Source organism: Lipotes vexillifer, unplaced genomic scaffold, assembly GCF_000442215.2.
Source record: "Lipotes vexillifer unplaced genomic scaffold, Lipotes_vexillifer_v1.1 scaffold104, whole genome shotgun sequence".
NCBI lineage: Eukaryota > Metazoa > Chordata > Mammalia > Artiodactyla > Lipotidae > Lipotes > Lipotes vexillifer.
The window spans coordinates 2688437-2713125 of NW_006789458.1; the positions used below are offsets into that span (position 1 = coordinate 2688437).

Here is a 24689-nt window from a genome sequence, read left to right on the forward strand (position 1 = left end):
AGACTTCAGTCAAGTAACTGCAGATGTGGTGGAAACAGCAAGAAAACTAGAATTTAGAAGTGGAGCCCGAAGATGTGAGTGAATTGCTGCAACCTCATGATAAAACTTGAAAGCATGAGGAGTTGCTTCCTATGAAGGAGCAAAGAAAGTGGTTTCTTTTTGTTTTTTGGCTGCACTGTTAGGCATGCAGAGCTTCCCTGACCAGGGATCGAACCTGCACCCTCTGCACTGGAAGTGCAGAGTCTTAACCACTGGACCACCAGTGAAGTCCCAGAAAATGGTTTCTTGAGATGGAAACTCCTCCTCATGAAGATGCTGTGAAGATTTTGAAATGACAACAAAGTATTCAGAATAATGCATAAACTCAGTTAATAAAGCAGCAACAGGATTTGAGAGGACTGACTCCAATTTTGAAAGAAGTTCTACTGTGGAGAAAATGCTATGAAACAGCATTGTGTACTACAGAAAAATTGTTCTTGAAGGGAAGAGTCAATCGATGTGACAAACTTCACTGTTGTCTTATTCTAAGAAATGGCCACAGCCACCCCAACCTTCAGCCGCCACCACCCTGATCAGTCAGCAGCCATCAACACTGAGACAAGACCCTGCAACAGTAAAAAGATCAGGACTCACTGAAGGCTCAGATGATAGTTAACATTTTTTAGCAATATTTTTAAATTAAGGTATATACAATATTTTTAGACATAATGCTATTGCACACTTAATAGACTCCAATGTTGTTCATAAACATAACTTTCATACTCATTGGGAAACCAAAAAATTTGTGTGACTGGTTTTTTGCAATATTGCAGGCGTCTGCAACTGAAACCATAATATCTCCAAGGTATGCCTGTACTTAGGGGAAATTTTATAGCACTAAATGCCTATATTAGAGAAGAAAGATTTTTTTTTTAACATCTTTATTGGGGTATAATTGCTTTACAATGGTGTGTTAGTTTCTGCTCTACAACAAAGTGAATCAGTTATACATATACATATGTTCCCATATCTCTTCCCTCTTGCGTCTCCCTTCCTCCCCCCCTCCCTATCCCACCCCTCTACGTGGTCACAAAGCACCGAGCTGATCTCCCTGTGCTACATGGCTACTTCCCACTAGCTATCTATTTTACATTTGGTAGCATATATATGTCCATGCCTCTCTCTTGCTTTGTCACAGCTCACCCTTCCCCCTCCCCATATCCTCAAGTCCGTTCTCCAGTAGGTCTGTGTCTTTATTCCTGTCTTACCCCTAGCTTCTTCATGACATTTTTTTCCTTAAATTCCATATATATGTGTTAGCATACGGTATTTGTCTTTCTCTTTCTGACTTACTTCACTGAAAAGAAAGATCTTGAATTATCTCAGCTTTCACCTAGAAGAAATTAATAAAGACAGCAGAAATCAAAAAGAAAACAGTAACAGCAAAATTCGATTAAACCAAATTCAATTAAACCAAATTTAAACGGATTTGGGGGAATATTCTTCCCATTTTCTCCACAATATCTGCTCTACCCACAGGATATGCTGTCAGTTAATGGTGACTCCATTTTTCTAATTGTTTAAATCAACTGTACAGCCTTGGATTCATCCTTGACTCTTTTCTCTTAGTCTACATCCAATCTAATCAAGAATATTACTGGCTCCATCTTCAACATATGTACAGAATTCTATCATTTCTCACTACCTCTGCTTCTGTCACCCTGGTCCAAACCTCCATTATTGCTCACTTGGAACTACTGCCAACTACTGTAACAGCCTCCTAACTGGTCTCCCTCTTTTCACCGCTGCCCACTTAACCCCTTAGTCTTTGAAAAAGAGTAACCAGAGGATTCTTTTAAACATATAAGTCATTATCACATCACTCCTCTGATCAAACCCTCTAATGGCTCCCCATTTCACGTAAAATAAAAGCCAAAATTCTTATAGTGGCCTATTTAGGGTGATACACTCCCCATATTCTCCTACTCTTCACTGGCTCCAGCCACACTGACTTCTAAGGCTGTTCCTCAAATATGGCAAACATGCTCCTGGTTTAAGTCTTGCACTTAACTCTTCTATCTGCTTGAAGAGCAGTTTCCCCGGATAGATCCATAAGGCCAGCATCTTTACCTGCTCCATCGCTGGCTTCTCAGTGAAGTCTTCATGAATAGTATGTATGTATGTATGTATGTATGTATGTATGTATTTATGGTATGCGGGCCTCTCACTGTTGTGGCCTCTCCCGTTGTGGTGCATAGGCTCCGGACGCGCAGGCCCAGCGGCCATGGCTCACAGGCCTAGCCGCTCCTCAGCATGTGGGATCTTCCCAGACTGGGGCACGAACCAGTGTCCCCTGCATTGGCAGGTGGACTCAACCACTGCGCCACCAGGGAAGCCCAGCCTTTTTAAAATTATAACTTCTCACTCACCAGCACTAGCTCTCTGTCTCCCATTCACACTTTTTCTCCACAGAATTTATCGCCCTCTACTATCCTTTTTGTGTGTGCTGTCACTTCCCTCCAACCCCATTAAAGTAAAAGCTCCAGGAGGACAGAGACTGTGGTCTGTTTTATTTAGTACTGCACCCCAGACTGCAGGGACTATGCCTGGCACGTGGGAGACATTTAAGAAATAATTGTAAAATAAATGAACTTAGGCTTGCTTACCTGCTACATTTCTGGCCATCTGGAGATATACTACCTCCTTCTGAAGTTTATCTTGATTACTGCAGCATTTTACTATACCTCCTGAGTTTATAGTCATTTCTTAAACTTGGATATTTCACTACTTGCTTTTCCAAATCAATTTCTCTGGTTAGAAAAAAGAACTTTGGGCAGATAAATTCTATTTCTTAGTTCCAGTCTCAATTCTTGGTAAAATGTTCTTTCTATTGCTGTGGCATTTTAATTAAACAGTTTTCAACTACAAGGTATAACAGTTTGTAGACTAGCTAACTATTAAACTTAATTTTAATTATGAATAAAGTATGATAGTGACTTCAGTCTGGTATCAGAACAAATAAATTTGTTTTTAAAATTTCATCCTATCTAATAAAATTTCTGCCACTGAAACAGCCCAATGTTCATTTATACACAATCCTCAAAAATCAAAAGCAATATGAGATGCTATTTTTAAATAATGAAATCAACTGAGCCTAACCTGAGGATCTGGGTAGTCGTTCTGGCTCAACACTGATTTACAGCCCTGAAAAAGTCCTTGGGAACAAAACATTTGTCCCAGGAATTTTCAACAGAAATATTGTGAGCAAGTATATAAGAAAATATTAGTTCTCTATTAAGAAATCATTATACCATCTATAAAAGATGAGTTGCTTCTCAATAGTTTCTTCTTGATTTAAAATTCAAAGTAAACTTTATATAGTTTTACTGAAACCCAAATTTCCTACTATTTTCTCATGTTTTGAAACAGCTGATGTCAAATGAATTGAGTTACTTAAATTCAAAATATACCTGTATTTAGTTTTTGATGAAACCTATGTTGGTAGAAATAACCCATGAATCAAGGCTTTAATGCTAATTCCTAATCATTTTATGTGATACATATTTTTTTAAAGGATTTAAAATATACAAATCAAAGGTATTAATGTTTAATCGTTTCACTTTTCACATGCTGCTTTGGCTCTTCAAGTATAAAGGTATATGATGTGCTACAAAACTATTTTTTTCATAAATTTTAAGTTAAATCTAAAATAAAAACTAGTTATGCTCTAGGAACAATTTTAAAGTATCAGTACATTTACTTTACCTAAGTATCAGCTCTACTTAGCTGAGACATTTTCTCTACTACACTGATAAAAGTACATCCAAGTTGCCAATACATCTGATACATTCCTTAATATCAAAGTCCAGATAAATGCCATAAATGAAAACATTAAAAGTGAAAAAAACCCATTCAGCATAATGTGTAATATCTGTATTTTAATTAAATATAAACAAGTTCTTTTTACAAAGCTTTTTGCCTTGTATGAATAGAAACGCTTTTACTCTTCTTCATCCAATCATGTCCCTTCTCTTCACCAGTGATTCTTTACTAGGAGAACACCATCATATCCTTATTCAGTTCTTAGCATCCTATTTTCAAACAAAAGAATTTTAAATACACGCTAAATGCATAATGTACTTAATCAGGGAGTGTGGGTCTCAGAAGACACAGGATATGGAAAAATTTGAATTGAAAAGGCAACAGAGATGGAATGCATAAAATGGGAGTAAAAGTGGGGACAGAAGGAAAGATAGGGTTAAATTCTTTACATTCCTCCTGGAGGCTGATCTGTGTCATTATCATTTAACCAGGAAAAAAAAAAATCCCTGGGCTGGGCTACTATTACACAGTCTCTGTCCTCTCCCTAGTTACATTCTTTGATACCCAAACTACATATATAATAGCACTGCAGGGATACTTCTGCTGAAACTATAACACAGAGTGAGGAGAAAAAAAAAGAGTCCATCAACTTTTCCAGGATTATTTTTAGGAACAGGCATTATAACCAAAAAAAAAAAAAAAAAAAAAGTATTATTTTTAAACATGTATTTTAGTTTGGAAGGGCACAGAGACTTCCAGCATGACTATATTATGAATTCTTATGTCTCAAGAAATGTTAATTTATACCGGAGTAAAGATTTTTGAATAAATTTAATAAATGCACAAAATCAATAAGGATATCATATCCAAATCTCAACTTATCTTCAAGTTTCAAGGTGATATAAGTTTGTTCTGGAATTCTTACATCATTCACAAAAGTCTACAAGAGAAAAAAAAAGATGTTAATATATGAAGTATTAATTATTAAAATTCAGACAAGCAAATACTCAAACCTTATGCTTTACAGTGTATAACAAATGGTGGCTAACACAGCTTGTGTATCACCATAAAATGCACTATGCATCTTATAGGCTAATAAATGATTTCATACTAAGCCCTTTATTACTATTACAAGTAACACACAAAGAACCAGGGTGTGGTTCCTCTGAGTCTACTATGCTGCCACGACAAATTTAGGCACCTAAAAATGACGTCAAGAAAAGCTCTGACCCGAAGCTAGAAATTGTAAAGGGTAAAATATAATATAGCTCTCGATATACCATCAGGGCCCACTGGACTCAATTTTAACTTTTCTGGACAACTGTAATTATCTGTGAGGATTGAGATTTCATTATTTTTATTCCTAGAAGTCTTCCAAAGAACAAAAAGAAAATTTACTTAAAAAAACTGAATAAAACTCATTCTATTTTACAATTGCCAACGAGTCCTTTGGACCCTTTTATGAATTTAAGATACTTTATAGGACCCTTACATGAATCTAAGATACGTTACAGATACATTATTTTTTCTGTATGTTGAAACATTGCTTCATCATCATCATCCCATAAGTATTTGAATTTATCAATTACTCCTAACTTTGTTGAAAATGACCAAAATAATAACAGAAGAATGGAATTACCTAGAACATCACTATTCAACAGAAACACTGCAAGCCACAAATGGAAGCTACACATATACTAAATTTTCTAGTAGGCACATTAAAAAGGCAAAATGAAAGAGGTGAAATTAATTTTGATAATATACTTTTAATTTAACCCATACATCCCAAATAGTACGATTTTAACAAATAATGAATATGAAAATTAAGAAGACATTTTACATTCTTCTTTTTTTTACCTTTTTATTTTTAGACTAGTCACATTTCAAAGGCTCAACAGACACACATGGCTAGTGGCTAATGCAGCAAATGGCACAGAGCTAGATGGATGATGCAACTGTGAAATAAATCATTACTACTGCATCAACCTTTAGTTTTCTTACTGCATGGCCCAAAAATTGTACCATCTTCCCAAGAAGATATAAAAGACATCTGGAGACAACATCTTTGTCTTTTTTTTTTAAGCTATCAAAGAGCACAACTGAGAATTCAGAATTTTTTATTTAACATCCATAAAGGCAAAGAGAAAAAAAAAAAGACAGGAAGATATTTCACAATTATAAGGTAAATACAAAAAGCAGAGCAGCAGCACTCTGGACTATAATAACAATGATAAAATGATAATAACGTAAGCAAAATATCAGACCAGGAGTCTTCAGATGAAGATAATCCTAGATAAATTTTCCCTAACACAAGAATTGATGAGAAGAATGTTTCTAAAGTCAAAAAGAAACTAAGATAATTTTCATCCAGTTAGCCTAAATCAATAAGAATCATGAAATATTTTTTAACACGAAACTGATGATTCTGTATTTTAAAAGAAATTTTGACAGTTTTCTCTCATTTTTTAGTGTTGTGTGTTTCAATACTCATTTGATTTTAGTATGTAAGTGGACAAATGATCAAGGCGGGTATCTATACAAAGGTAACTAGAAGGAAAGAGATGACATAGAAATAAAATTATTGAATTGATCTTGTAACTGTTGTACTGTTTTACAATTATGGAAGAAAAAGAAGATGACTTTCCTCTTAAAATTTTAAAATGTCAAAGTCCTAAAAATAATGCATTTTGATAGTGTAAGGGCAAGAAAAACTAGAAATAATGGTAAGCTAGAACTAGCTAGAGATGTCCTTGAAATCTGAAATCAACATTTATAAAATAGATATATATCCCAGAGAAGGCATGACAGCTAATGAACAGTTAGTGGCATTCAAAGAACAATAACCATTTTGCATGTTATGTACCTTTCAAAACCAGAAAAATATGGAATAAAAATTTGAGTCTGTCATGCCTTATTTTTTTTTTGCGGTACGCGGGCCTCTCACTGTTGTGGCCTCTCCCATTGCAGAGCACAGGCCCCAGACGCGCAGGCTCAGCGGCCATGGCTCGCGGACCCAGCCGCTCCGCGGCATGTGGGATCTTCCCGGTCCAGGGCACGAACCCGTGTCCCCTGCATCGGCAGGCAGACTCTCAACCACTGCACCACCAGGGAAGCCCAGGGGACACATAATTTTAACCTGCTGGCATTTATGACAGAAATATTCCCTAAGGTCTAAAAAGGCTCAGGAAATATGAGCCAGACATGAAATTTCAGCTATCAAAATGTAAGTGAAAATACTTGGGAGCAAAAAGTCTCATGACGGTTGAAAATTATAAAAGGAGAGAAAATTTCAAAGAGCTACAGGAAAAAATCACTTAAATAAATCAATTATGAAGCACTTTAATAAATTAGATATGAAAAGAAAAATAGGTTTTGTTTCTTATGTCAACATCATTTGATCACACCTCTACTTGGTAGGTAGGACAGGTGAGGACAACGAGGCACAGGGTGCAAAGTAACAATCAAGCTCTCAGAGTTCAGAAGCAGAATTACTGGGATTCAAATTCAGCTCTCTGAACTACAAACCCCACATTCTCTGCACATCAAGGAAGCTTGGGTGCCCAAGCCAGGCCAAGCCAGCTCCCCAAACTCCCCCAACCAAACCACTAACCTCAGAGAAGCAAACCAAACCACATAAATATCTATTTAATTTACATACAAATAAATCACATAATTGACAGTATAAAATCATAACCACCATGTACTGCATTAATGCTCTGGGAAATGTGAATGGAGTGGCCAGCAGCACAACTACCTCAATCATGTTGTCAGTGAGAAAAGTCTCGTCTTCTTCCCCTAACCACTCCTTTCATACCTTCCTATGCCATACTGGTCTCATGCTGCAGGAACGCCAGTGTGAAAGGGGACACAGCAGGGGCTGGAACACAGGGAGGTGAGGTGGAATGGGATGGGAGTGCTGCGGCAAAGGTCAATGGTGGCTATCAGAGAGGTGCAGGTACTCCAGTGCATGGAGGGGGCAGGAAGAACTGAAGGCAAACAAGGGCTCTCACAGAAAGAGAAGCTTCGAGGGGCTTGCAGGGAAATAGCCTACTATCACGTCAGCTACAGAACCAGTTCCAGCTTCCCCAAGCAGAACCACCTCATTTCTGGTAATAATAAAAGCAAGTGTGGACCTAGGTAACTTGGGAGTATATTTTAGGGTAGGGTGAAAGGAAGTGAGAGTGGAAGTAGTCACAGGTAGTTATTTATAAGTTGAGTTTAGTTGATAAGTGCTTTCCAAAATAATTTAACTGTGTATGTATTCACTGAAAAGTATGTAGGCTACAGGATGCTCAACTTGTTTTAACTGCTTTTCTTACCATAACAACAACAACAGTAACTAACACTTACTGAACTAGGTGTTTAAAACTATTAACTTATTTATAGCTTCACAACAACCTGAGAGGAGTACCATTTTACTATTTCTGTTAAAAAAACCTGAGGAACAGAAAAATTAACTTGTCCAGTTACCTCACTAGTAAGAATTCAAGCTGGGCTCATAACCACCTATACTGTGCCCCCTCTGAAATTACTACTTTTAACCTGATGCTAAAATTTCTAGAATTATATGAATGTTAAGAATAAATAGGCTGTGAATAATAATCTACACATTTTCTATGGATAAAATGCATGATAGCTGGTAGTTCACAGACTTTGGCTACCAAAGTCCGTTCTGGCATATTTCCTAGGCTATCCATTTGGGTAACAGTGCATTTATCCATTTGTGTAATACTTTGAAGTTCTGTACCAGGCACATACTCACATGTATTGTCACATTTAATCCTCATAACAATACTACAGAGCAGGAATTATCATTTCACTATTTTAAAGCTGAAGACAGGTAACTAAATTTTGCATTGAGGTTTCACATTCATAACCTTCAATTCATTACATTTTTGTACAAGTTTGGGAACTAATATGAATATATATGAGGAAACCGAATTTCAGAGAGTTTATGTAATTTGTCCAGGGTTATAATGCTGGTAAATTACAGACTGAGATTCAAATCTAGGTCCTGATTTAAGTTCAAAATGAAGATGTCACTCTCTGTGAGTTATTGTATTTCAGACAATTACTGAATACAATCAAATTATAAGAAAGGTCAGCCTAGATAAACTTAGAAGTTAGTATTTCACCTGATATTTTTTACAACCAACATTAATAATTTTTATATTTGATCACAATGTTTTAAAAGACTAAAACACTGTGATGTAATTCTCACTTATTATCTTCCAAGATATAATGTAAAGACACTTAAGAATAGCACTGTGGTCAAGACAAAACATTCTAGGCTTAAAAACAGAATATAACATTGTTAAAATATTCCACATATAAAAGTGGATTAAAATTTTTCTCTATAAAGTCTTTCATATAGAAAATTCATTCAATTCCATTCGAAAAGATTTACTGGGTTCATGCACTGTGCAGAACCTTGTGCTAGGCACTGTGGTGTACTTACCAGAAGTGAAAGGCACATGAACTGTTCAGAAGCACATAATCTAGCACAGTGACAGATATGCACAAGCAGATTTAATACAAGGCTCATAAAGCACCCAAAACAGAGATTAAAACAGAAGTTTGTAGGTGCGGAGAAGGAAGAGAGTAACTCCCTAAATAGCACCTTGGAATCGAAATGCTTCCTGACATGGCCCATGGTAGAACAGTTTCTACCTCATCTGCCTATCTTTTTCTACTTTAATCCATTCAAAATGTTAATAAGTCAATATTCTTAAATACCTTTTCTCTGCTACCTTCAGGAAGATGTAGAATTTGGATTTTACTTTTAAAAGTAAGTACAACTTTTACAAATGACAAGGCAGATGGAAGAACTACTGGGCTGCAGAAAATCTATCAAATTATTTGGAGAAGAAGACAGTATAGTAGGAAAACGACTGTTTTAGTGGTATGGCAAGGAAAATGTGATGGAGCATGAATCTGGAAAAGTGGGTGATGCCAAATGTGAGTTATTTCAATTCAAACATGAGGAATTAAGACTTAGTTTTAGGGTTTCCCTGGTGGCGCAGTGGTTGAGAGTCCGCCTGCCGATGCAGCGGACACGGGTTCGTGCCCTGGTCTGGGAGGATCCCACATGCCGCGGAGCGGCTGGGCCCGTGAGCCATGGCTGCTGAGCCTGCGCGTCTGGAGCCTGTGCTCCGCAACGGGAGAGGCCATAACAGTGAGAGGCCCGTGGACCACAAACTTAGTTTTATGTGTCATGAGAAACAAATAAAGGTGTGAATAAAACTAACATAAAAACAGGCCTACAAAAAAAGTATCTCAGTGAATAAACATAAAAGTCCTTCAGTAGCAGGCCAATTCAGGACAAGAAAAAAGAAGTTTTAGCATATTTGCCAAATTTCTGCAGATGTTTTTCCATATAATGTTTAATGTATATTTTGAAAAGAAGCAGCAATTAGAAGAAGTTTGGATACATTTAATTTCTGTTTAAGTCATTTTAAGAAATTCAACAGCACAGATCTGAAAAAAATTATATTTGCTTATGTTAGCAGAGCCATGAGAAAATTGAGAAAAAATAAGATAAATTATTCAATACTTTAGCATTCTCTTATTCTGCAGCTACTTACATTCTGCCAATGTAGAAAGATCAAATGAAGAATTAGGAAAATTTCACTGCAATAACACAAAAATCTTCAATGTAGGAAACCAAAGAAGCAATAATAAACACTAGTATTTAGATCATATACCACATTTGTTAAGGTAAATGGATGTGTTTCACTCCTTTTTACTCTAGTATAGAAGATCCTCCAACCATCTGGTATCAAACCACGTTTGCATCTTTTTTTCCCAAAGTTAACCCACACTTCTCTGACTCCCAAGAGTGCTTTTTTGCATTCTTACTGTCATGACTTTCCACGGCTTTATCACATATAAATTCAAGCTATTCAGTAAGGGCAAGCTTTCATCTTAACCTCCTTAAAGAAGTCTTTTTTTAACCACTGGATAATAACAACCAACAACCATCTGAATTCCTGTTAAGTATTTACTACCAACATCATTTCTTGGGAACATGGGCTACATTCACATTCTACTGTATGGTCCTCAAAGTGCTATGTACCTAGTAAGCAGTTAAAAGTAAGTGCAAACTAGAGAAAAGGAAATATAACACAAATAGGATTTTGTGCTATATATGTCTTCTTACAATATTAAACAAAAATTCAAATAAGACAAAAAGCAAACTCTTAACTTACCCCATTTAGGCTGCCCAAATCTTTCACCAAATGTTCATCAGTAGAGGCATCGTAATTGATTACAGCATGTTGCTTATCCACACTACGAGACTGAAAGAAAATTCTTTAAGTTAACAAACACAAGAAAATGCTAGAATAAATAACAGAAACAAAGATTTTTATCTAAATACTTTATGTTAATAAGATAGCAGATAAATATAGGGAAATACCAAAGTAAAAGTAGATTCAATAAGATTTAAACTTACTATTCAACAGAAATTTGGCATCACTTCCCAAAGAGGAAAGCAGCCACAATTTTAAGACATTCTTTTCTACCAAAGTCATACGTTCTACTTTTGACAGAATTTAATTCAGTTGACTTTGTTGAATGTGTCAAACGACAATAATTTTTTTTATAATCTGAAATTCTTATATGGAAATCATGTGAAATATAATTTTATGTTTTATATACCTCACTGTAAGAAAACTAACCATATAGGATTTACATCTTTCAATACCAAAGATTAAGGGACACAATGTAATATGTTCCTGAATAAAATTATCCTCGCTTAAAACATGGGTTCTAAAACTCATGGGAAAGGTCTAAGAGAGAAAGAGAAAGTCAAAAAAAGGAATTAGAATGGCAAACTCATTTTTGAAAACTGCTTTTAAGTCTCTTTTAAAGTACACACATACTCTCTTTCTCCAGAGCTTAGTGAGTTATCTGCAGATGAAAGTAGCTCAGAGATGAACTACAAGCCTTTGGAAATTTGTATCCAAAGGAAATATCACTACAGTCACAGAAAGAAATAGTCTGAGAACCACTGAATGTGAACTCAACAACCATTTACTACGGGGTTACTATGTGAACCTTGGTATACTAAAAGCAAAGGAAGCATCCAAAATGGGGAGGAGATATAATTTTCAATTTCCAGTCCAGCATGTAAGAAGCTTGGAAGTCATCGTTCCTATCCTCATAACAAGAAAAAAGTTAAACTGAAAATCAAAAACTTGTCTTAAGTTTCATCAGAAAATTGAGGTCATAAGGTCAACTGCCACTCTGAAATCTGGAGAGACAGGCGAATACAGAGAATCATAGCTCACTGCTAGCAGTTGAAACTACTGCTGCAACCACCAACTGGTAGGAAAGCTTAAAGGTTAAATGATTAATTGCTGGAAACTTCAATGTCAACTAGCTTGAAAGCAAGAACTCCTGGGGGCACAGCCTTGGCGGGAACACCATTTTTTCATGAGTTTTACCTCCAGAAGCCCCACAAGGACCTCAGGGTGAGGACTGGAGAAAAATCTTCTCATGCTTCTGGCATGGTGAGGGGGAAAGTAGTCATTTTGAAATACACCCATTCTGTTCTCCTCACCAACAGCCTGTCCTCAAGGAAAACTACTTTTCCAGAGCTCACCCAAATCAACCAGTGTGGGTTTTACCAGAGCCTAACTGACATGGGACAATGGAAATACCCAACTGCAGCCTCATCTAGCCTTCCTGTCTCACCTAAGGAGGTGAACAAAAAGCTGAGATGTACGTGTGAAGGTCAAAGACTGAGAACTAACAGTACTTCAGCATGCTTCCCCTCCTCCCAAACCTTACCATCATATCAACAGGGACTTATAAATAACTATTATTATTACCATTACAATGGGAGTTACAATACAGTAGAAAAAACTGTAAAGCACTATATAAGAAGGAGCCTCTAGGAAAACTCAAAGACAACAGGGGAGAAAAAAACAAGGACAGTACAGGAAATATTAGTCTCTGACACCTGTAGCTATAACAAACAGTAAATACAGCCTTACTCCTAGCCACATTAGAAAAATGGGAAAGGTCAGCAACTAATAAAATAATAATAAAGATATAAATCCTAGTTGAAATGATCCTTTCCAAATAAATATTACGAAAATTAAAAAGTCCCTTACCTAATTAGCTTAAATTCTATATTGAAAAAGTTTTGGTCTTTCCTTTCAGCACACAAAACTCTATATTAAAATAACGGACATTAGGAAGAAACAATATGTGACCTAAAGCAATCATCCAACAAAATCTAAAGATTTATCATACATATACTTTTATTCTTCTTAAAGGTTGATCTGGGGGGGGGGTTGTTTTGTTTTTTCTGCAATCTCAATTTCTCTAGGACAAACTGCAAATCTCAGAATTAAGAGTAACTTCATGAATAGTACTATTACCCCCACTTCTCTACAGCTTGCCTGAAAAACCATCTATTACGGCAAATTAGACTACTGCAAAACACCTGCACTAAATCTAAATGTTACTTAAACTTTGTTTCGGTTTTTATTGTCATGTTTAAACTGTCACTGTTTAAATTAATGAAGTACTAAATTCAGTTATTAGGGTGATAAGAAGCAAATGAAGCATGACTACAAAAATAATTTCTCCTAACTGTGGATTTATCAAGTTGAATTAGTCTAAGGAAGAAAAAAAATCTCTACATGTTGTAAGGCAAGTGAGAGTTCAAGTATATGCAACCTCTAAATAAATAGTGACTAGACTACCATAAATAATCTCTCTGCGAGGAAGAGAATACAGAGAAAGGGCAGAAGTTCTTAGAAGAGAGTGTGATGAAATTCAAGCGGAAAAAATCTAAATGAGACTTGAGGAAAAGAAATCAGAAAGGAAAGTGAAAATTTACTGTTAGATATGGGGGAAAAAAATCAAATGGCTGCTCACAGAGTCAGGGAATGGCAGCTTTTGAGGGAAGTCTACATGGCTCAGAGATATGGAGAAAAAACAGTTTGAGGAGGAAATAATTTCAAGCGGCCAATTCCCTAAGTTTACAACTTGCTAGAAACCTGGAATATTCTGAATCTGACATGCACCCTGCCCTCAAATGGTTTATGGGGGTAGATAATACAAGAACACCTACTACTAAATGTAGAGCACACTTAAGAAAATGAGAGTCCACTGAGATGCCACTACAGCTTTGGAGATTGAGGAGTGAAGGAGTGGGCACATTATATGGAACTAGAAAACGCATCTTTTCCCTTTGTTTAATAAAGACCTTAATAACTTTTTGAGAAGACTAGTCTTATGAACTCAAGGCAAGGGATATCATCCGTTTAGAAATCACAGGACAAGTCATTGCATTTGTGTAACTCTTCAAAAAATAACAGCCAATGAAAGCAAATAAAAGTCTGTTCTTATTTATCAAATGTATTCAAGGTATCAATGTGTTTCTGTACCCATCACAGAAACTAAGCAGAAAACCAAGATTATAGAATATAGTATGTCAAGTAAGTGGCCAAGAAAAACTGAGGGAATAAAAAAGATTTGTTATTTACATCTAACCACACAAGCATTAAACCATTTTCATTTCCAGATAAATTCACACTTCCTCTAGATTAAACTGAGCCAGGAGAAGGTGCACTGCAATTTTCACAACCCGTTTGAGATTTTCAATAAAAATTTAATAAACCCTCAGAAACATATAATTTAAACCCTGACAAAGACGGCTAACTTCATCAAATTTCTAATACTAATGGAAAAACCTTAGCTGATCCAGGCTTAAATCACAAAGATAGTCAATTTTGACCAGATCTCTTATTTGTTCCACCTTATGCCTTTGGTAAGAATGCAAGACTCTCTAGTCACTATCCCCTTATAGTCATTTCCCCCACAAGAGCCTATGCCTCTTCCCTCATAAGCTTTACTTTCTACAAAGACCCTCTTCCCAAGACTTTTACACTACACTCTTGAGAATCCTCCTTACTTGAAATGCCTCTTCATTCTCAAGCTCTCAGGGTTATCTCTTACTTACTTCCTTTAAAATCTGGCTTTCCCCCTGAGAACACTATTTCCACTACATTCCTTTAAAGTGGATGATATCCTCCTAAATCCAATATGCTGTTGAGTACAGAGATGCAGTCTGAACTGCAGTCCAGTCTACTACTGTGGCTTCTAGACCATTACTTTCCCCCTCCAATGAAAAAAACTTTTTACTTTTCACACACACACACACACACACACACACACACACACACACACACTCACCTCCCAGGTTGCTGCAATCATTTGCGGTCATTCTAACTTTTTGACTTAAGTTTTGGGGTAATGGTAAATTCAAATTCCTACTTCTTCATGGTTGATTTTAAATGTCTCTGTAGATAACCCATATAAAAATCTAGCCTTCTCTACTCCCACAACCAAAATCCTTACCATATCTTGTCATACCACTCCCATTGCTAAATTTTATCATGCGAAATTGATTCCACCTATGGAATCTAAGCCATAAGTATTTCTCTGTGACAACATTCTCCTATTCTTCCAGTTTTCTCAATTATTTACAATAATTTACTAGTATATTACCTAAGTCCTTTGACAACAGCAAGACATCTAATATTCTGACCCCTTCCTTTTCTCCCAAGCAACCACATCCTATAACTCTGGCTTTACTACCTTCTCTATATAACCTAGATTCCCCCCTGGCTTCAACTATACCCTTTATGCTCCTAATCCCCAAATCTCTACCTTCTTCATGGACTACTCTGCTTAGCTTCATATATTTATTTCCAGTTTTCTGTTTAATATATCAATCTGGGTATCCCCCGGGAACCTCAAACTCATGATCTTATTCCCCAAAAGTACACCTCCTGAACCGCTACTTCATCTATTTCCATGCCAGAAAGGCTAGGTCTTACATTCTTTTTCTCTCCCTCGTTCATTATATATAACTAGAAAGCACAGCCTTCTATTTTCAATCTCTCTCCTGCTCTGTCTTCTTTTCTTCATTTTAAATGATACTCTCTTTCTTAGAACTTAACTGTCTCTTCCTAGATTATAATCATCTAACTGCTTATACCAATTCCAATCTCTAATCCTGAGCAGTAATATAGAATAGTAGTTTAAAGCACAGGTGTCGGAGGAAAAAAGAACTGGTCCAGCCACTTGCCAGTTGTGGGACCTTGGTAAAATTACTAATCTTTGTATAATCATTCTACAAAAAGGTAAACCTAGCTCACAGATTTTTTTTGTGAGGATTAAATGCATGGGAAGCATCTGAAAAGGCAATATCGCTCTGCTTAAAAACTCCTCAATCCTCTTATTGGCTAAGGTAAGATACACCAAGTCTTTAATATAGAACACGAGGCCTGCAACGATCTGGCCTCTTCTAATGCCCAAGTCTTAATCTCTCAAAACGTTTGCCTTCACATCTTATATACAAACTACAAGGAACTATTTTAATTTACTTAAATAGACACTGAATGCCATGCTATCTTCAATACCATGCACTCAACCACACTCTAACCTTCCAGAAACCATTTATTCATCTTTTAAGATAATTCAGCTAAAGCCATCTCCTCTAGAAGTCTTTCCAGATTTCACATTCCCACATTTCCTTGCAGGCAGAACTGACCAATCTCTTTTTCCTGTACCCCATACCAACTCCCACCACTGTCCTGTATCATACTGTTTATACCCACTTACTTACATACACATATCCTTCTACTAGACTCTAAGCCTTAAAGGACAGAGAGACCCTATCTGTATAAACATTGGACATGAAATGGCTATTATTTCTCTTTCCTACTAAAAATATGAGAGAAAAAGACATAAATACATGGATACATGTTAAGAAAAGACTAAAAAGAGAAAGACTGCCACTGTATGTCTCATCATTTAAAAATTTTAAAAGAGGGGCTTCCCTGGTGGCGCAATGGTTAAGAATCCGCCTGCCAATGCAGGGGACATGGGTTCAAGCCCTGGCCCGGGAAGATCCCACATGCCGCAGAACAACTAAGCCTGTGTGCCACAACTACTGAGTCTGAGCTCTAGAGCCCATGAGCCACAACTACTGAGCACATGAGCCACAACTACTGAAGCCCGCGCACCTACAGCCAGTGCTGTGCAACAAGAGAAGCCACTGCAATGAGCCCGCACACTGCAACAAAGAGTAGTCCCCGCTCGCCACAACTAGAGAACACCCACGTGCAGCAACGAAGACCCAACACAGCCAAAAATAAAAAAACAATTAAAAAAAATGTTTTTTAAAGATAGTGTAGCTGAAAGATTCTTTAAAAGTCCAGTTGCGTTTTTACAATCATAGTAATAAACAGTGATTTATCCTTTGCTATTGCTCCAAAGGATAGATGAAAATTACTAACCTATGATCTTCAAAACACATTCTGTTGTTAATACATCATACAAAAATTAAAATATTAAAACAGTGTGTCAAATATAATTTTATTATATTTTCTATTATGCATTAGGAAAACTATTTAATTAGTATGATGATTCTCCAAATAGAGCAAAATTCATGTATTTGGTACAATTAAAAAAAATTATGAAGATAAAATTAGAATTTAGATATGAACTATTTTCAAATGCAACTCAACTTGTATACAGAGGAATCCAATATATTGTAATAAAACACAGTGACTAAGTCTTTCTGAATCTTAATTTTATCATCTGTAAAATGGAGGTAATTATATCTTTAAGAAATTCTTGAGGAACAATTGAACCAACATAAATGAACACTGAGAACAACAGAAAGTATTATTCAACTGCATGGTACTTTTAATAGTAGTAATATTGTGTGTCACTCAAAACAAAGACGGTATAATCTTTACCCAATAATTATACTTTATACCTTTCATTCACGGTTCTCTAAGATTTATTTTACATATGTCTTATGGAACATAGCATGGTATAATCATCTTTCTATAGCACAACAAACAAGCACAGCAAGTTCATTAATTTGCTAAAGCCTTCCAAGGTAAGTGGCAGAAACAAAACTCGAATTCCAGAATCCCTTGTTTAATCACCAACTCTTTAATATCCAAGCACATTTTCTTCTCAATGACCACATTCTTTAGACTACCATTTTTGGAATGAGATGAAATAACAACAACAAAAAATTCAAAACATTTTTTTTGTCATACTTAACAAAAAAATGTAATTGTAATCAAACAGAGCATATGAACTCATGGATCATCTGTTTCCATTTTGCACTGGGTTTTAAGCTACATTATCATCAAAGTATTGTTTACAATGCTGGTAAATCTATTTGTAGTTGAAATCTTTACAGGTAAGAAACTACTGAAAATTATTCAGAGGCAGAGATTCTAAAACCTAACAACTAACCAGTTGTTTCCTGTATGTTAAAAACAAAGGGTTTTAAACCACAAATACTAATTTAGGTTAACAAAATTTAAAAGATCTTCTTTTATTTACTCATTAAAAAAGCAAATAGTAATTATTTGTATTTCTAACAATTTTACTTCTCACAACAACTGATCTAACCAATGCAGAACCATTTCATCTACATAACGCCTTAAAATGAAAACATAACTTCATCAACTATAGAGCTCTGAACAAATATATTTCACTAATATTTATATACTTGTAAGTCTCCACTTCTCCATACGTGAGCTTAGTTCACTTTTCAGAAATAATATAAAAAGAATAGTAAGTTTTAAGTAATCCATTTATTTTACTAATATTCTATGAAAGACTAAACCATTTATTTATTTATTTATTTATTTATTTTATTTTACTTTTTACCACTTTGCCTTTTTTTTTTAACATCTCTATTGGAGTATAATTGCTTTACAATGGTGTGTTAGTTTCTGCTTTATAACAAAGTGAATCAGTTATACATATACATATATCCCCATATCTTTTCCCTCTTGCGTCTCCCACCCTCCCAGACTCCCTATCCCACCCCTCTAGGTGGTCACAAAGCACCGAGCTGTTCTCCCTGTGTTATGCTGCTGCTTCCCACTAGCGATCTATTTTACATTTGGTAGTGTATATATGTCCATGCAACTCTCTCACTTTGTCCCAGCTTACCATTCCCCCTCCCCGTATCCTCAAGTCCATTCTCTAGTAGGTCTGCGTCTTTATGCCCATCTTACCCCTAAGTTCTTCATGACCATTTATTTTTAGATTCCATATATATCTGTTAGCATATGGTATTTGTTTTTCTCGTTCTGACTTACTTCACTCTGTATGACAGACTCTAGGTCCATCCACCTCACTACAAATAACTCAATTTCATTTCTTTTTATGGCTGAGTAGTATTCCAGTTTATATATGTGCCACATTTTCTTTATCCATTCATCTGTTGATGGACACTTAGGTTGCTTCCATGTCCTGGCTATTGTAAATAGAGCTGCAATGCACATTGTGGTACATGACTCGTTTTGAATTATGGTTTTCTCAGGATATATGCCCAGTAGTGGGATTGCTGGGTCATATGGTAGTTCTATTTGTAGTTTTTTTAAGGAACCTCCATACTGTTCTCCATAGTGGCTGTATAAATTTACATTCCCACCAACAGTGCAAAATGGTTCCCTTTTCTCCACACCCACTCCAGCATTTATTGTTGGTAGATTTTTTGAAGATGGCCATTCTGACAGGTGTGAGATGATACCTCATTGTATTTTTTATTTGAATTTCTCTAATTATTAATGATGTTCAGCATCCTTTCATGTGTCTGTTGGCAATCTGTATATATTTTTTGGAGAAATGTCTATTTAGGTCTTCTGTGCATTTTGGGATTGGGTTTTTTGTTTTTTTGATATTGAGCTGCATGAGCTGCTTGTATATTTTGGAGATTAATCCTTTGTCAGTTGCTTCATTTGCAAATATTTTCTCCCATTCTGAGGGTTGTCTTTTGGTATTGTTTATGGTTTCCTTTGCTGTGCAAAAGCTTTTAAGTTTCATTAGGTCCCATTTGTTTATTTTTGTTTTTATTTCCCTTTCTCTAGGAGGTGGGTCAAAAAGTATCTTGCTGTGATTTATGTCAAAGAGTGTTCTGCCTATGTTTTCCTCTAAGAGTTTGATAGTGTCTGGTATTACATTTAGGTCTTTAATCCATTTTGAGTTTATTTGTGTGTATGGTGTTAGGGAGTGTTCTAATTTTATTCTTTTACATGTAGCTGTCCAGTTTTTCCAGCACCACTTATTTAAGAGGCTGTCTTTTCTCCACTGTATATTCTTACCTTCTTTATTAAAGATAAGGTGACGATATGTGTGTGGGTTTATCTCTGGGCTTTCTATCCTGTTCCATTGATCTATTATTTCTGTTTTTGTGCAATACCATACTGTCTTGATTACTGTAGCTTTGTAGTATAGTCTGAAGTCAGGGAGCCTGATTGCTCCAGCTCCGTTTTTCTTTCTCAAGATTGCTTTGGCTATTCAGGGTCTTTTGTGTTTCCACACAAATTGTGAAATTTTTTGTGCTGGTTCTGTGAAAAATGCCATTGGTAGTTCGATACAGATTGCATTGAATCTGTAGATTGCTTTGGGTAGTAGAGTCATTTTCACAATGCTGATTCTTCCAATCCAAGAACATGTTATATCACTCCAATATTTGTATCATCTTTAATTTCTTTCATCAGTGTCTTATAATTTTCTGCATACAGGTCTTTCATCTCCTTAGGCAGGTTTATACCTAGATATTTTATTATTTTTTGTTGCAATGGTAAACGAGTGTTTCCTTAACTTCACTTTCAGATTTTTCATCATTAGTGTACAGGAATGCAAGAGATTTCTGTGCATTCATTTTGTATCCTGCAACTTTACCAAATTCATTGATTAGGTCTGGTAGTTTTCTAGTAGCATGTTTAGGATTCTCTATGTATAGTATCATGTCATGGGCAAACAGTGATAGCTTTACTTCTTCTTTCACAATTTAGATTCCCTTTATTTCTTTTTCTTCTCTGATTGCTGTGGCTAAAACTTCCAAAACTATGTTGAATAATAGTGGTGAGAGTGGGCAACCTTGTCTTGTTCCTGATCTTAATGGAAATGGTTTCAGTTTTTCACCACTGAGGATGATGTTGGCTATGGGTTTGGCATATATAGCCTTTATTATGTTGAGGTAAGTTCCCTCTATGCCTACTTTCTGGAGGGTTTTTATCATAAATGGGTGTTGAATTCTGTCAAAAGCTTTCTCTGCATCTATTGAGATGATCATATGGTTATTCTCCTTCAATTTGTAATTAAGATGTAACACATTGATTTGTGTATATTGAAGAATCCTGGCATTCCTGGAATAAACCCCACTTGATCATGGTGTATGATCCTTTTAATGTGCTGTTGGATTCTGTTTGCTAGTATTTTGCTTGTTAAGGATTTTTGCATCTATGTTCATCAGTGATTTTGGCTTGTAGTTGTCTTTCTATGTGAAATCTTTGGTTTTGGTATCAGGGTGATGGTGGCCTTGTAGAATTAATTTGGGAGTGTTCCTCCCTCTGCTATATTTTGGAAGAGTTTGAGAAGGATAGGTGTTAGCTCTTCTCTAAATGTTTGATAGAATTCGCCTCTGAAGCCATCTGGTCCTGGGCTTTTGTTTCTTGGAAGATTTTTAAGCACAGTTTCAATTTCAGTGCTTGTGATTGAACTCTTCATGGTTTCTATTTCTTCCTGGTTCAGTCTTCTAAGGTTGTGCATTTGTACGAATTTGTCCATTTCTTCCAGGTTGTCCATTTTATTGGCATAGTTGCTTGTAGTACTCTCTCACAATCCTTTGTATTTCTGCAGTGTCAGTTTTTATTTCTCCTTTTTCATTTCTAATTCTATTGATTTGAGTCTTCTCCCTCTTTGTCTTGATGAGTCTGCCTAATGGTTTATCAATTTTGTTTATCTTCTCAAAGAACCAGCTTTTAGTTTTATTGATCTTTGCTATCATTTCCTTCATTTCTTTTTCATTTATTTCTGATCTGAATTTTATGATTTCTTTCTTTCTGCTAATTTTGGGTTTTTGTGTTCTTTCTCTAATTGCTTTAGGTGTAAGGTCAGGTTGTTTATTTGAGATGTTTCTTGTTTCGTAAGGTAGGATCATATTGCTATAAACTTCCCTCTTAGAACTGCTTTTGCTGCATCCCATAGGTTTTGGGGCATCATGTTTTCATTGTCATTTGTTTCTAGGCATTTTTTTATTTCTTCTTTGATTTCTTCAGTGATCTCTTGGTTATTAAGTAGTTTATTGTTTAGCCTCCATGTGTTTTTTTTTTTACACATTTTTTCCTGTAATTGATATCTAGTCTCATAGCGTTGTGGTCAGAAAAGATACTTGATATGATTTCAATTCTCTTAAATTTACCAAGGCTTGATTTGTGACCAAAGATATGATTTATCCTGGAAAATGTTCCATGAGCACTTGAGAAGAAAGTGTATTCTGTTGTTTTTGGATGGAATGTCTTATAAATATCAATTAAGTCCATCTTCTTTAATGTATCACTTTAAAGTTTGTGTTTCCTTATTTATTTTCATTTTGGATGATCTGTCCATTGGTGAAAGTGGGGTGTTACAGTTCCCTACTATGATTGTGTTACTTTCAGTTTCCCCTTTTATGGCTGCTAGTATTTACCTTATGTATTGAGGTGCTCCTATGTTGGGTGTATAAAGATTTACAATTGTTATATCTTCTTCTAGGATTGATCCCTTGATCTTTAGGTAGTGCCCTTCTTTGTCTCTTGTAATAGTCTTTGTTTTAAAATCTATTTTGTCTGATATGAGAATTGCTACTCCAGCTTTCTTTTGATTTCCATTTGCATGGAATATCTTTTTCCATCCCCTTACTTTCAGTCTGTATGTTCCTAGGTCTGAAATGGGTCTCTTGCAGGCAGCATATATACAGGTCTTGTTTTTGTATCCATTCAGCCAGTCTGTGGCTTTTGGTGGGAGCATTTAATCCATTTACATTTAAGGTTATTATCAATATGTATGTTCCTATTCCCATTTTCTTCATTGTTTTGGGTTTGTTATTGTAGGTCTTTTTCTTCTCTTGTGTTTCTTGCCTAGGGAAGATCCTTTAGCATTTGTTGTAAAACTGGTTTGGTGGTGCTGAACTCTCTCAGCTTTTGCTTGTCTGTAAAGGTTTTAATTTCTCCATCAAATCTGAATGAGATCCTTGCTGGGTAGAGTAATCTTGGTTGTAGGTTTTTCTCCTTCATCACTTTAAATATGTCCTGCCACTCTCTTCTGGCTTGCAGAGTTTCTGATGAAAGATCAGCTGTTAACCTTATGGTGATTCCCTTGTCTGTTATTTGTTATTTTTCCCTTGTTGCTTTTAATATTTTTTCTTCGTATTTAATTTTTGATGGTTTTATTAGTATGTGTCTTGCCGTGTTTCTCCTTGGATTTTTCCGGTATGGGACTCTGTGCTTTCTGGACTTGATTAACTCTTTCCTTTCCCGTATTAGGGAAGGTTTCAACTAAAGTCTCTTCAAATATTTTCTCTGTCTCTTTCTTTTTCTCTTCTTCTTCTGGGACCCCTATAATTAGAATGTTGGTGTGTTTAATGTTGTCCCAGAGGTCTTTGAGACTGTCCTCAATTCTTTTCCTTTTTCTTTATTCTGCTCTGCAGTAGTTATTTCCATTATTTTATCTTCCAGGCCACTTATCCATTCTTTTCCCTCAGTTATTCTGTTATTGATCCCTTTTACATAATTTTTAATTTCATTTATTGTGTGGTTCATCACTGTTTGTTTGCTCTTTAGTTCTTCTAGGTCCTTGTTAAACATTTCTTGCATTTTCTCCATTCTATTTCCAAGATTTTGGACCTTCTTTACTATCATTATTCTGAATTCTTATTCAGGTAGACTGCCTATTTCCTCTTCATTTTTTAGGTCTGGTGGGTTTTTACCTTGCTCCTTCATTTGCTGTGTGCTTCTCTGTCTTCTCATTTTGCTTACCTTACTGTATTTGGGTTCTCCTTTTCGTAGGCTGCAGGTTCGTAGTTCCCGTTGTTTTTGGTGTCTGCCCCCAGTGGCTAAGGTTGGTTCAGTGGGTTGTGTAGGCTTCCTGGTGGAGGGGTCTAGGGCCTGTGTTCTGGTGGATGAGGCTGGATCTTGTCTTTCTGGTGGGGCAGGTGCACATCTGGTGGTGTGTTTTGGGGTGTCTGTCTGTGGCCTTATTATGATTTTAGGCACCCTTTCTGCTAATGGGTGGTGTTGTGTTCCTGTCTTGCTAGTTGTTTGGTATAAGGTGTCCGTCACTGGAACTTGCTGGTCGTTGAGTGGAGCTGGGTTTTGGTGTTGATACGGAGATCTCTGGGAGATTTTCGCTGTTTGATACTACCTGGAGCTGGGAGGTGTGTTGTGGACCAACCAATGTCCTGAACTTGGGTCTCCCACCTCAGAGGCACAGCCCTGACACCTGGTTGGAGCACCAAAAGCCTGTCATCCTAATGGCTCAGAATAAAATGGAGAAGAAATGGAAAGAAAGAAAGATGAAGATAAAACAAAATTAAATTAAATTAAAAAGTTATTAAACTAAAAAATAAAAATTAAAAAAAATTTTTTTTAAGTAATGAAAAAAAAAGAAAGAAAGAAGAGAGCAACCAAACCAAAAAAACAAACCCACCGATGACAAGAAGCGCTAAAAACTATAGTAAAAAAAGACTGACAGAACCCTAGAACAAATGGTAAAAGGAAAGCTATACAGCCAAAATCACACATAGATGCATACACATGCACACTTAGAAAAAGAGAAAAAGGGAAAAAAAGAAAAAATATATATATATAATTGCTCCCAAAGTCCATCTCCTCAATTTGGGATGATTCGTTGTCTATTCAAGTATTCCACAGATGCAGGGTACATCAAGTTGAATGTGGAGAGTTAATCCGCTGCTCCTGATGCTGCTGGGAGAGATTTCCCTTTCTCTTCTTTGTTCGCACAGCTCCTGGGTTTCAGCTTTGGATTTGGCCCTGCCTCTGCGT

At 36.1% G+C, this 24689-nt stretch overlaps 1 protein-coding gene across 6 annotated transcripts in view; it reads right to left on the reverse strand.

Moving 5' to 3' along the window:
* CEP170 (centrosomal protein 170) overlaps positions 1-24689 on the reverse strand; it is a 147154-nt gene that overhangs the window by 77025 nt on the left and 45440 nt on the right. For all 6 annotated transcript variants that reach the window (XM_007462633.1, XM_007462631.1, XM_007462629.1 and 3 more), the window contains 2 exons: positions 11010-11099; positions 4663-4741 (listed from right to left, as the gene is read on the reverse strand). In XM_007462633.1, the coding sequence (XP_007462695.1) occupies positions 4663-4741; positions 11010-11099 (169 nt within the window). The remainder of the gene's footprint in view (positions 1-4662; positions 4742-11009; positions 11100-24689) is intronic.